General features: G+C 39.7%; 1 protein-coding gene across 3 annotated transcripts in view; it reads left to right on the top strand.

Moving 5' to 3' along the window:
- The first annotated feature begins 11,295 nt into the window (after positions 1–11,295).
- The window catches only part of EFEMP1 (EGF containing fibulin extracellular matrix protein 1), a 57,303-nt gene continuing 53,616 nt past the window's right edge, over positions 11,296–14,982 (top strand). The window contains exons 1-2 of one of the 3 annotated variants that reach the window (XM_045369285.3): positions 11,296–12,185; positions 12,634–12,721. In XM_045369285.3, coding sequence (XP_045225220.1) covers positions 12,641–12,721 — 81 coding nt within the window. In that variant the 5' untranslated portion in view covers positions 11,296–12,185; positions 12,634–12,640. The remainder of the gene's footprint in view (positions 12,186–12,633; positions 12,722–14,982) is intronic. The other 2 variants (XM_045369286.3, XM_045369284.3) reach the window with 2 other exon arrangements.

Consider the following 14,982-nt stretch of genomic DNA (forward strand, 5'->3'; position numbering starts at 1 on the left):
CATCAACCACAGACAAAGTCCAAGCCATTCCTCAGGACCCACTAGTTCATGCTTTCCTGGATTTTCAACTTCATCTTCCACTATCCCCTCTACCTTGCACCTATATTGAAATAAAACCCAAGTGTTCATGGTTGCCATAAGAATGTTCCGATGTCTTTGTGCTTTTGCACATGCTGTTTCCTCTCTCTAAAACATGCAATAGAGGGTTTGTGTGGTAAAACCCTATCTTCCTGTGAAATCGGTTTCTGAATGTGTTTGAAAGAAGACTAAGTGAGAGAAACTCCGCATCGAGCATCACTTGCTCTACTAGCCTTTGACTCCTCAAATAGAATTAAGCATTGTCCATCTCCCCTTCCATATTAGGATGGGCCAGAGACTGGGCCTTCTTCGTATCCCTCACACTCAGATGAGGGCCTGGAGCAATGCAGGTGCTCAAAAAGCCCTCAAGTATGAAGGGAGGGATGAATATTATATGAGATAAGAAGCAAGAAAATGGGATTCCTGACCCAGCTCCGCTATTACATGTGAGAGTGGGTATGTGTCTGCCTGTCTGCCTGTGTTTCAGAAATTCTATACAATGGAGGAGTGGTATTAAAGCCTTCAGATCTGAAGTCGAATCATAAAAAGAACACTAATGGCTTAGGAGGTCAAAGAATTAAAGATCTAGTGCCTGTTTAATGTCGCTGGGCCTTTGATAAATATGAGAACATTGGAATAAGAGGGGTCTGAAAAATGATCCTCAGGCTGAAATATAGGAGACAGAAAACCAGCTCCTTTTACACAACTATGCAATGTTTTATTTCACTTAAACTAATTAACTTCTTCAACTCTAGTTTCAAGGTTAATTTTAGAGAAAGAAGTAAGAAAAAAGGAACAAAGGTAAGCCTTATTTTCCATGACCCAGTTGTTACTTATGCCATGTAGGTGCAATGATGTTGGTTTAAGAAACCTGGCATTTAGGCCGGGTGCTTTCGCTCACGCCTGTAATCCCAACACTTTGGGAGCCTGAGGCAGGTGGATCACAAGGTCAGGAGGTTGAGACCAGCCTGTCCAACATAGTGAAACCCCTACTATTTTTTAGTCTCTACTAAAAATATATAAAAATTAGCCGGGCATGGTGGCATCCGCCTGTAATCCCAGCTACTTGGGAGGCTGAGGCAGAAGAATTGCTTGAACCCAGGAGGTGGATGTTGCAGTGAGCCAAGGTTGAGCCACTACACTCCAGCCTGGATGACAGAGCAAGACACCGTAAAAAAACAAAAACAAAAAAAACAAAAAAAAACAAAAACAAAAAACAAACAAACAAAAACCAGAAATCTGGCATTCCTCAACAGCTAGTAGAAAAATTAATGAGGGGATAAAAGATGTTAGGAAGGAAAGACACATAGAAGATGCTATGAAAAGGAGGAAGATATAGTGATTAGGCACGGCAAATAAGAGCCAGCATATAGCCAGAACAGCAAAACTTCTCAAAGATAATCTCAACAGAAGTCTGAAATTCACAGATATTCAAAAGATCTTCACTCTGTGATAAAAGTTCAAAATCCTATTTTTTATCACCAACTAATAGGTCACCTTGCAGATTCAAGTATAATTTGATAGAGATAGTTAAACCATGTTTTCCATTATAATTCAGACATATATGAGTTTGAATTGAACCAGTGGGGTGGGCCTGCTGCAAAGTTATTTGCATTAAGAAACTTGGAAACCTCTTAGGGAAAACCCACGCTTGATCCAATAACAGACACAGCTGTTGGGAAGGAGGAAAAGAAGGTAGCACCATGAACTGAGTGCAACCCAGGTTTGTTCCCCTGGCCAAAGCATCACACACTGGTTCTTAAGGAAAGGTGCTTATGAGCCGCTAGGTTCAAGAAGGTGTTTCTGCTATTGACTATGTAAATAGTGACATCTAGTGCAATGCCACTTTGGTGCCTATGTGACTTTGTACACAGAAATACATACATAGAATAAGTATGGAGAGAGAGAGGAGAAACCCAATGGAAACACACAGAAACTCTGCAAAGAAATACAACAATATTAACAGTGGTTAATAGTATTAAGCCATTTTTATTATGGATGATTTTAATTTACATCTTTACACTTTTGTATGTTTTATAAAATGTCTACATTGAACATCTGTTACTTTTATAATCAGGAAAAAACAAATATTGCTAATGAGTCAATAGGAAAAAGAAAGCTACAGAATATTTAGAAACATAAGTTCATTTTTAAATGTTGGCAAACCGTGGAAAATAAACTTTTAATCAAGGTGGTCATTTTTAAGTCTATTGTTATACTTGCTTAATATACTTCAGAAGAAAAAGAAGTACTATTTTGTCTAAAATATAGCTTATTCAAACATTATTTTTAATTTGGTAGTTATTAGTTATGAATTAGCTCTAGCCCAGGATTTCTGGAAGTGTTTGAAAGAAGACTAAGTGATAGAAATTTACCATATATGTATAGTATAAATTCATTTTCTTCACTGATTAGATAATTCCTTGGAGAGAAAAGAACTCCTTAATATAGCATAAATTTATATTCAACTAAGTCTTCACAACACACAGATGAGAAAAATGCAGTTATTCATACAATTTTCCAGATATTTAAACCAGCTATCTGGAATTTTAAGACTCAGATTAAGTTTTATTTATGAATCTGAGTGTGACCAACTGAACCATAAGCTATTTTATATCACACGTGTGGTATGTAATATGGTCTCTCCTAGCTAAACATTCAATTTAAAAAAAAATGAGGAGGATGAGGACAAAGATGACATCATGAACTATCTTTATGATTTATTTTAATAAACATTTGTGGAGTATCCACCAAGCGCCAGGTCATGTGCTTTTGCTCAGCAATACAAAGATAAGACTATCAATTTCAGCTCCCAGACAGGTGAGGCATGGGCATTAGTATGGGCTGGGGCCAGTGTCCTGGAAGTTTGCAGCAGGGGCAGACATAAGGGTCACCAGCCCAAGGTCTGCAGAGCAGAGCATTGAGCAACAATAATGTCAAAGGTCATCTCTAGGAGAGATGCCAGAATTAAAGCCAGGCTGGCCAAGTGAATTGTCTTACAGAGGGGGTATAAGCTGAGAAGAAGACTCCTAGTAGGAAGCAATGGGACAGAAATCAAACAGACAACAGGATTCATAGTAGAGGGTCAGGTGGAGAAACTTCCCAAGCAAAGCGCATTCTGCATGAAGCTTTGTCGAGCATATACTGCAATATGGGCTGCTAAGGAAGTAGACAAATATAGTCCCTGCCTTCCAAAAGATCACAGCCTAGCAGAAGAGAGAGATAACACCCATTTCATTCATGTCTACTCCACCCAACAGCTCCCTAAGGGCTGGAAACATGCCTCAGTCAAATGTGAGTTGGATAGATGGATGATGATAAAGAAGATTAATTATGTCAAATAAACAAAAGAGGCTGTGAATAAAGAGAGAGGGCAGGGAAGTGGGGAAGTGGAATGCTCCAAAAATGAGGAATTAAGACTTGTGGTCCTACTCTTGGTTCTGCCACTTACTAGAGTTAACTTGGATAAGTCGTCTAAGCTTTAAATTTCATGAGGGAGTTGGAGAAAATGGCTGCTAAGATCCCCTTTTTGTTCTTTTTTCTTTTTACCATAAAATGAAATTCACCAATTTTAAAATCTGATTGAAAAGTCCTTTCTGATCCCAGCATTTTTCCAACTGAATTGAACAAATTGAAGTGTTTTATAAATCTTGGCCCTTTTAAAAATTAACTATAATTGAAGCATCTACTTGAACAGAGTTCTTTACAAAACACACACACACACACACACACACACACTTAAATCCAAGCAATTTCCTTGCAGTATCTCTCTGTGGATATATAAACTTTTAACCTCTTACCTTGAATAGAGTTTCTACATTTGCCCTATTTAGTCAACAATAAAAGTCAAATATGCCATTTCTTATAAATTATCTGCTAGCAGCATATTATAAATTTCAAGCAGGAAGGTTTGTGGGTTATTTTTCAAGTCTTTCCACATTCTACAGTGAGACAGAAGTTAGAAGTTAATGCTAGTTTATCAAAATAATTTATGCTTTAAAGTTCCTTGAAGAGCAGACAGAAAATAATAACATCCATTCCATTTTTAGGCTTTGGTCTCAGCAGTTCCACTGGTATAGGATATGACATATTAAAAGGAAAAAAATCATAAATCAGTCTTACTAATGCTATATATTTTTTTAATTCTAAATATCAGCAAACACAAAATATCTATGATTTTGTTTAAACCATTGTTCTCTAAAAATTAAATATTTTCAAAGATATTTTAAAATCTGTTTTGTTATCTGAAATCAGCATCAAGATATAAGATTAACTATTCACAAAAAGACAGATGAAGAGCATTTCTGTGCTTCTCATCTACTAACTGAAGGAAAAAATAATTCAAGTAAGGTAAAATAAAGTTGGAAAGTAGAACAAAGAAAATTCTAAAAATCAACAAAATACTATGAAAAGGTTCCAAATTGGCAAAAGTGGAGTGATGATCCAGTTCTTTAAATTACATATTGAAATAAAATTACTTATTTTCATGGATATTATTTTTAGTTTCATGCTCCATAATACAATCATCCTGAAACCCCATCAGCCTTGATTAGCCAAATGAAGTTTCCGGAATATCTAAGTTTGAAAAGAGAGAGAGAGGAACTTGTAGCTGAAAATAACAATTAAAAAAAAAAAAAGTTTCACATCTGTGTTCGCATCTGAAGTTGCTCTGTAAGATCTGATAACTTGTTAGAAAGCAATCTTTTTTGCAAGGCGTGGATTTACATCATACATTTTTATCTCTCCAAGGAAAATCTAATTACTGGTTCCAATCATTTCTGATTGATTTGCTTTTTATTCTTCCAAGGTATTCTCTGCTTTATGATGAAATCAAGGCTTCAATAAAATCCCAAAAATTTTAGAACAATTTACAAGCTCCAGATGACTGAAAGTTTTCTCATGTCCGTTTGGCATTCAGAAAGAGAGTTTCACCAAATATATTCTGAAGAAGAATACATCTGGCACTCACTAAAACAAAGAACTCACCAGTGACATACTTGAGGCAAATTAATGTTGCATAAATGCAAATTTGCCAATATTCTTTAAGGCCAAAGCTGCACTCCAACCTCCATGTATTTCAATGAGTTCTCTTCTAATGCACAGGCCACCAGTCACATGAGTGAATGTTGGGGGCATATTTTAGCAATCAATTTAATAACTACACATTATCTTCTATGTACAAATTTAAAATTGCTTATGTGTAATGTGGATTTTTTAAAGAAAAGACTTAGCATCTGTTGAAGGCTCACTTAAGTTCATCGCTTCTCTTGGCCTGATGCAAACTCCAAATCATTGACAAAAAGACAACATAGAAACAAAGAATTTTAGCCCTAAAAAAAAAAATTAAAAACCATCTCTTTCAAAGACTTGTTTCAGTCATATACAGTATATTAGAAATCCAAATGTGTATTCATCATGAGAATATTTTCATGGATAATAATGGTAAATTCTGCTATTCAAAAATACTGAATTTTTATACATCAATAAGAAAGCAGTCCAAGAAAATAAATATTTTTTTTTTAAGGCGGAGTTTCACTCTTGTTTGCCCAGGCTGGAGTACAATGGCATGATCACGGCTCACCGCAACCTCCGCCTCCCAGGTTCAAGCGATTCTCCTGCCTCAGCCTCCCTAGTGGCTGGGATTATAGCCATGTGCCACCACGCCCGGCCAATTTTGTATTTTTAGTGGAGATGGGGTTTCTTCATGTTGGTCAGCCTGGTCTCGAACTCCCAACCTCAGGTGATCCGCCTGCCTACGCCTCCCAAAGTGCTGGGATTACAGGCGTGAGCCACCGCGCCCGGTGAAAATAAATGATTTAATCAACATTATTCTTGCAAGAGTCCATTACAGGGCTATCAGCAGTCAATGATCCATTTTTATCAATTCAGTAAGAATACAGTGTTTTTAAATGAATTCTTTCTGTAAGAAGGAGAGGGTTTTTTCCATCAATTCTAGTTCCAGCCTTGGCTTCTTCTTCAGCAGTTTCCTAGGAGAATACACTTTTACAAATCAAGTGGACCCAAATGTTGCCTGGTTTGGATACATGGCCAGAAACTGCAGGCTAATTCTGTGATTCATATCTTGGTCTCTAGCATGCCAGAGATGCCCAATGTGGGTCCCTGTTGAATACAGTTATTCTACACCTTGATTAAGCACTCTTAAGACTCAGCCACACTGAGTGTGTGTGATTCAGACACACACTCCAAAGGATACAGAGACGCAGAGCATAGTGCTCAGTGTGTGATCATCAACATCTGTGAATCTCTTCTAAAATTATGAATTTTTGTCACCAAATACATCTTCAAATCTTTCTCTCTCTCTCTCTTTTATTTTTTATTATTATTATTTATTTATTTATTTATTTATTTATTTTTTTGAGACAGAGTCTTGCTCTGTCACCCAGGCTGGAGTGCAGTAGCGCAATCTCGGCTCACTGCAACCTCCTGAGTAGCTGGAATTACAGGCGTACACCACCATGCCCAGCTAATTTTTGTATTTTTAGTAGAGACGGGGTTTCGCCATGTTGACCAGGCTGGTTTCGAACTCCTGGCCTTAAGTGAACCACCTGCCTCAGCCTCCCAAAATGCTGGGATTACAGGCGTGAACCACCGTGCCCAGCCCAAATCTTTAAAATCTCAGATTCCTCTGAGCTCAGAGCAATTTAGGAAGGTGAATTTGCTGCAATCTCCACTTGCATTCTGCTCAATCCATGCATCCAGTTTGAATCCATAAAGTTGGACTCCATTAAATAAATCATCCAGCAGGGTGCGGTGGCTCACTCTTATAATCCCAGCACTTTGGGATGCCGAGGCAGATGGATCACAAGGTCAGGAGATCGAGACCATCCTGACCAATATGGTGAAACCCTGTCTCTACTAAAAACACAAAAATTAGCCGGGCGTGGTGGTGTGCACCTGTATTCCCAGCTACTCAGGAGGCTGAGGCAGAAGAATTGCTTGAGCCTGGGAGACGGAGGTTGCAGTGAGCCAAGATCACGCCACTGCACTCCAGCCTGAGTGACAGAGCGAGACTCCAACTCAAAAAAAAAAAAAATTCATCAAAATTTAAAATGTTTGCTCTCAAGAGACAGCATTAACAAATTGGAAAGACAAGACAAACACCAGAAAGAATGTTCAAAAAATATAAATCTGAAGAGGACTTGCAGGAAGACTATTTTTAAAAACTCTTACAACTAATAAGGCCAAAAAATAAAGAAATGAACAAAAATTTGAAAGAAAATATATTGATGGACAATAAGCACATGAAAAGCAAAATTCAACATCAGAGACATCTGGACATCAGAGAAATGTAAAATAAAACCACAATGAAATACCATTTATACACCCACCACATTGGCTAACATTGTAAATTACTGACAATACCAGGAGTTGGCAAGGATTTCGGGCAAATTGAATCTCACATATTGCTGGCAAGAACATAAAATAACACACTCACTTTATAAAACAGTTTGACACTTTCTTATAATGTTAAACTTACTCCTACCATATGACTTAGCAATTTCACTCCTAAGCGTTTATCTAAAAGAAAACATATCCCAACAAAGACTTATATGTGAATGTCCGTAACAGATTTATTCATAAACAATCCAAGTATCTATTAAGATGTAAACAAACAAATCAGGGTACATACACACAATGGAATACTACTCAGCAATAAAAAGGAATGTGCTTCTTATACACCTGATAACAAGGATGCATCTCAAACATGCTGAGTGAAGGAAGTCAGACCCAAAAGAGTATGTACTCTATGATTCCATTCATATGAACTCCCACTGCAAAAAGGCTGCAGGAGAACAAGGTTGTAAACAAGGAGACCAATTAGGAGGATGTTGCAATAATACAGGTGGAAAATGGTGGTAGTTTAGACTAGAGTGGTTGCAAAAGAGGTGATGAGAAGTGGTTCCATTCTGGATATATTTTGAAGGTGAAGCCAACAGAATTTTCTGAAGGATAACATGCAGGATATCTCAGAAAAAGAGAAAACAAGGATGACTCCATGGTCCTGAATCTGAGCAAAAGCAATGATGAAATTGCTTTAACTGAGATGGTGAAGGTGGGTGGAGTAGGTTGGGGGATGATAATAGCAGTTGCGTTCAGTTTGAAACATCCATTAGATGCCCAAATGAAGATAGCAAGTTGGCAGTTGGATATATAGGAACAGTTCCAGGCTGGAGATATAAATTTGAGAGTTTTCACCCCATTTTTCTGGAAAAGTGGCTGAGAACAGGTAGAAAGGGTTTAAGAGAAACAGGAAAAACCATGTGCACAGATCTACTTACTGTACAAAAAGCAAAGATTCATTTAAAAAAATCTGGAGGTCATTAATGACTTGGGGAAAACACTTACTAGAATTTTCATAGTAAAAATATTCGATACCATTACCAAAACCCTGTATACTCAAGTAATGTTTACGGAGGGTTGTACACCTCCCCTCTGATCTCGTCCAACACTGTGTGGCTTGCTACCAAACTGGCAACGTCTAGGTAACCCACACTGGATACCCTAGAGATAAAGAGAGCAGCTTCCACTTGATAACCTCCCTCTCCTGCAGTCTCTACCACCCTCCCACCTCTGGTCAGCAGGAAAGGAAAGGAGCTGTTCCTCTCCTCCTAAGCTCTGCCTCCTGCTCAAGGACAGAGTCAAAGTCTTTAACCCCTTCAGTTTGTAAGTTGTCTCATTCATGAAATTCTATTTGGCCATTTGCTTCCTAGAAGACAGATGCCTTAGAAGCAAGCTATTACTGTGACTTTAGAGTTGGAGCCTTCAGAGGTAACTGCAATTTGTGTGGTATGATTTGGTAAAGACAGAAAAAAAGATTTTTCTCTCCAGATTCCTGAAATTCCACTGAGTATGAAAGGTGAAAGTGAAATGCCCAACTTTGAAAAAGCAGTATTGGAGATTTCACTAAGTCAACAAGTGAAGAAAAGAGAAGCTATAGATGAAAAAAGAAAGCCATAAAAAGGGAGACTTTTTATTATATATTGACAAATTATAGTCATATATATTAAGAGGGTACAAGGTGTTATGATTTTTTAATACAATGTGGAATAATTAAACCAAGCTAATTAACATATCCATCACTTCAAATATTTGACATTTTTTGTGATAAGAACATTTGAAATTTACTCTCTTAGTGATAATGAAATATACAGTACTCAATTATTGGCTTTATTAACAACGCCGTGCAATTGATCTAAAAAAAAAAAAACAAACTTATCCTGTCTTTTTTTTTGAGATGGAGTCTCACTCTGTCACCCAGAGGGACAATCTCAGCTCACTGCAACCTCTGCTTCGCAGGGTTCAAGCGATCATCCTGCCTCATCCTCCTGAGTAGCTGGAATTACAGGCACAAGCCTAATTTTTGTATTTTTAGTAGAGATGGGGTTTCGCCATGTTGGCCAGGCTGGTCTTAAACTCCTGACCTCAGGTGATCTGCCCACCTTGGCCACCCAAAGTGCTGGGATTACAGGCGTGAGCCACCGCACCCAGCCCTTACTCTTCCTATCTAATTGAGGCTTACATTCTGTTATCTGTCCATTCCCTGCAACCCTAGCCTCTGGTAATCACCATTCTACTCTCTGCTTCTATGAGTTCAATTGTTTTAATTTACATTCAGATACTTGAGAACATGTGGTATTTGTGTTCCTGTATTTGGCTTATTTCACTGGGCATAATGTTCTCCACTTCCATTCATGTTGTCACAAATGACAGAATTTCTTTTTTAAGGCTAAATAGTATTCCATTGTGTGTGTGTGTGTATACACACGCACACACACACAATGGAATACTATTCTCTTTTAAATTTTGTATGCCTAATAATTCGTGGTTAAAGGACAAGATAATAACTATTTTTGAGTACCCCGCTGTGGAGACACGATTTCCTTTGATCCTTGCGGCAAAGTGTAAGGTAAGTGGCATCATGGTAGAACTGAAGATCAAAGAGACTGTCTAACTTGCTTAGGGCTACATAGCCAAGTGGTGAAGCTAAACTCAGTCTAGGCATACTTAATAGTACACTGACATTAAATGTCTAGAAGTAAATACCAAAAACAAACTGCAAGTCTTCTCTATTTACTCAGTTCAGAGTATTCAAGTGAACTGCCATTTTTGCCAGGCTTGAAAGATACTTTTCAAAAGAATGGGCTCATATACACACAGGCACACTCACACACACACAATGGAATACTATTTAGCCTTAAAAAGGCATATATATATGTGTGTGTGTATAGATAATATATATAGATAGTACACACACACACACACACATATATGACACATTTTCTTTATCCATTTATCCCTTAATGGACACTTAGGTTGATTCCATATCTTGGTAATTGTGAATAGCGCTGCAATAAACATGAAAGTACAGACATCTCCTCAACATACTGATTTCAAATCTTCCCAGTAAATACCCAGAAATGAAATTGCTGTATCATATGATAATTCTACTTTCAGATTTTTGAGAAACCTCCATACAATTTTCCATCATGTGTGTACTAATTTATGTTCCACCAACAGCGTACAAGCGTTCCCTTTTCTCCATTCTCGCCAACACTTGTTATCATAAAGGGAGGTTTGAGAGACCGTAAAACAAACCCCACCTCACAGTTTTGTTAGTGCAAGTTCTATTTGGCCTATACCCAACACTTAGCACACAGTAGGTGGCAAACATTTGTTGAATGGATGAATTCTCATTTTTCTCCATTTGTGGAAGCAGACACCTCAAAAAAAAATCTGAAAGAAAAGGTAAGGAAACAGTTCTATGAATGGGGTTAATTTACTCTCCTAGCATTCACTTACTGGGAAAAAAAATTAACAGCAATTTCTAGAGACCCTCTGGTCTCTGAGGGAGACCCTCCTTGGAGAACAAGAAAACGCACTAGAGAGTGGGAGCATCCCCAGGCTGAAGCACACCCAGGACATCACATGTCAACGTGTCCTCTCTGGCCTGGGGTCCCCGCGAGTCTGGGAAACGAGGGGCTGGCAAGGGAGGGCAGGCTGGGGCGGCAGAGAAGGCCCCTGGCGCAGGGGGCGCAGACCTCGCTGCGCTGCGCGCTCTACCGCCGGGCTCGCAGCGCTTGGCTCAGCGCTTGCGCCTCCCTCAGCTCTGTCCTCCGCCCCCCTTCGCCCTCCCCCTTTCCCTCCCTTTCTCCTCCTCCTCCTGCTGCCGCGGCCGCTGCCAGACTTCGCCAGATCAGACCCACGGGGCTGCCCTCCCCTGCGCACTCCCCTCGCTGCCCGGGCCCGGAGCGCAGCGCGGCCGCGCAGGTAGGAGCCCCTGACGGGGTGTCGCCCCGAGCGAGCCCAGTGCTCACGGGGCCGCGCGCGGAAGAGTGAGTGAGGTGGGGTGACCTGAGGGGTGCTGAGTACTCGAGAACTGCCCTGGACTGTGCAGGGTGTCTCGGGCAGAGAGGGAGGTGGAGGTGTGCAGCCTCGGAATGCGATCTGTCAGCAAGTGCGAGCACTCGGGTGACATCTGTTGGGATGGGCATGTGTGTGCGCGCCCACAACCAGCCGGCAGGGCTTTGCCCATAAACGTGGTTTTGAAAGTTTAGGGGACCAGTGCGCAAGATTTAAGCCGCACCTGGATTCCACAGGAGCTGGTCAGAAGCTGGGACGGTGAGCACCTCCAGGGGACCGCCGCGTTAGCTTGCTGTTAAGAAAGGGGACCTCATCTCCCTCCCGCGCCAGGCCGCCCGCCAGAAACTGGTACCTCGGGTGGCGGTGCGATCCCTGGTTCCGCTCCTAGGCAGCCTGATACCAAAGGTAGCATGTCGGGGACCCAGAGACTAATAAGACAAAAGAGAAGCACTCGCTTTGGGCTGCCCCTCCACACAACCTGGGACTTTTAAACAAAGCTGTGCGCAGAGAAAGGCGTGGAAATGCCACTTTGAGAGGTTGTGCTGGGGGATGTGAGAAGCTCTGAGAGATGTGAGAAGGTCTAGTGTTCTACTGGAACTGGGAGGTCGCTCTCTGAATTTTGTATTGTTATTTTGTTTAAAAAATGAAAAGCCTGAGGCCAAGGCAATTCATATTGGCTCGCAGGTATTTTTGCTGATCTGTGCGAGGAACTTTGCTAGCTCAAGGTGAGCATACTGGGAAAGCCTTAACGTTCTAGAGAATAGAGTTTTGCAGCCCCACCTCCATCCCCGGGGGTGTGGGATTGGGGGGCAGGAAATGCACCGTCCCCTTTGAAATGTACTGTTTTTTCCTTTCGACCCCCTCTTTCTGCAGCCTGGTTTGTAGGTGCAATATAAAATGCACGCTGAATGTCTTTTGTATGTAAACAGCGTAGCAGGATGGAGTAACGTGAAATGCAATTCTGCAGCAGTTTTTACGTCTTTGCTGCCTTGTTCGTTGGCTACCGAGAAGGTTCAGGAGGGGGAGGGGAGATGAGAAAGCAGATTGGAAGTTGAGTATGGTGGAGCCTCAGCCTCTCCCACTCTCCCTTCCTCGCTTGTGTTCCCTGCTAAAGTTTTGTTACTTTCCCCGCAGCAGATACTAAACATCAGTTTGTCCTGTATTTTCTTTGAGATTCACAATGTTGAAAGCCCTTTTCCTAACTATGCTGACTCTGGCGCTCGTCAAGTCACAGGACACCGAAGAAACCATCACGTACACGGTAAGGGGTGATGGAATTTGAAATAAGTACGGTTCAGCGGGATTCTGTGACCAAAAAAAAAAGATTTTACACACCCCTGCCAGTGTATTTGGCCTATACTGTGCGGAGGGTGATAAATTAAACAACACTTTATTCATGCTTCATATCTAAGATTCGTTGTAAATTGCCCCCTTGATCCTTTCGAAAGTTCACTGGGCTCACCACCTAAGATAGGGACCAACATGTAATCATTTGTGCAAGTCTAAAAATGGGATCCGTTTAAAAACTCAAACCAAAGAAAGTTACATATTTCCAAAACATTCAACAAATTAATGGGTGTAAGGAACTGGAAAACCTGGATTCCTACCACATGCAGATAAAACCAATACGTGCAGAATAAGACTCAAGTCAAGTAAGAACATTAAACACCATAAAGACACATGGCCTCCTTTGTGTACATGACAGACATTCTCATGTAAGTGGCCTTTATTGAATTTATAAAGGCTGTATATTCATTCTTTTTTGTATAACTGTAATTCTAATAAATAAAAGCAGACACACTTTATGTGTTACCAGGATGCATACTGGCTAAAGTGGTTTTCAAACATAATGTGTGCAACTCTGTTTTGCATTTTCTAATTAGCATCTCTGATATTTCCAAGTAATATTTGATTAGTTAATTGCATAGGTGTAACCAATGTTTAATAAAATATTAAAAAGATCATCTGATCCCTCCCACTGCTACAAATAGCTGTGGTGAGAACAGAGAAGGACAGTACTGACTTCACTTCTGGTGAGTTTGTTTGCACCTCTGTTTTGTGTTTTCTTGTCTTTAATCAGTGTGAGGCAAATGACATTTGTCCTGGATAGGAATATGAAAAACACATTTTTCTGCTGCTCCCAGTTTAAAATTAAGTAATCCTACTGGAAAGAATGTGAAAAATTTCTGAAAAGAAAACTCTTAAAAATGAACTAATGTCAATTACTGATAATAAACATTATCTCACTTTTTGGTACCACATTATCCCTAGAATGTTAGTATTCATCTGGCAAATGTTCCTTTCTGTTGTTCAGATCCACTATAAATAAAATAGCTTAATACAAATATTTTGTTAACTTCATGTTAAATGCAGTTGCTTCCTCTGCTGAAGATAAATAAAGCAAGAAAAATGAAGGCATGTGCTGTTTATCTTAAAATGAAAATGTTTTGTTATTCAGACTAAACTTACTGCCTTCTCATGGAGCTAAAATTAAATTCACTACCCACTTTTATAATAATCTCATAAAAGATTTTACTTCTTTTCCAATTGCTTATCTTCTGTGCCCTTCCCTTTGCTAATCACCTAAATCTTACTCATTTTTACCAGAGAAGGTTCCCTGTGGCTTAAACATGGTAGTTTTCAGACCACTAACTAAGGTTCATTATTATTGTAACAAATTTTCCAGATATGTTACCCTTTTGTGCTAAGATTGGGCCTATTCTCCTTTAAATTTTATATGCCTAATAATTCATGGTTAAAGGACAAGATAATAACTATTTTTGAGTACCCCGCTGTGGAGACACGATCTCCTTTGATCCTTGCGGCAAAGTGTAAGGTAAGTGGCATCTCTTCCTTCTACTAGTGGTAGAACTGAAGATCTGAGAGACTGTCTAACTTGCTTAGGGCTACATAGCCAAGTGGTGAAGCTAAACTCAGTCTAGGCATACTTAATAGTACACTGACATTAAATGTCTAGAAGTAAATACTAAACAAACTGCAAGTCTTCTCTATTTACCATACAAATTATTCAAGTGAACTGCCATTTTTGCCTGGCTTGAAAGATAGTCTTCAGAAGAATGGGCTCCACAAAATAGCCTCAAGTCCTCTTCCATATTAAAGATGGTGTCCATTCAGCTATTTACTCAACAAGTATCTGCATAAGCAATTCTCAACACTATTAAAATAATTTATTTGTTTACTAAGAAAATTCAGCCCCCTCTTGGAGAATTTACCCTGGGAAGACAGTGTTGAAAACTACAAAGTTCCTAAGCAAGTACAAATGATACTGTTATACAGATTATACAAATTGCCAAGGAAATAGAAAAGCAAGGAGGTGATTAATGTTGGTGCCAGCATATTAGAGGAGACAGAACTCTGTGCTGGTTCTTGAAGGAAGTGATGACCTCGGTTGGATTGATCTAGAAAGGCTAAAGAGGCACCTGAGTCAGAGAGTGGCATAATCAAAAGCTAGAGCCGAAAGCACCTGAGACCAATCCAGGTGGGGATAAGGTCAGATCAGCT

The sequence above is a fragment of the Macaca fascicularis genome, chromosome 13 (assembly GCF_037993035.2).
Source record: "Macaca fascicularis isolate 582-1 chromosome 13, T2T-MFA8v1.1".
In the NCBI taxonomy this organism is placed as follows: domain Eukaryota; kingdom Metazoa; phylum Chordata; class Mammalia; order Primates; family Cercopithecidae; genus Macaca; species Macaca fascicularis.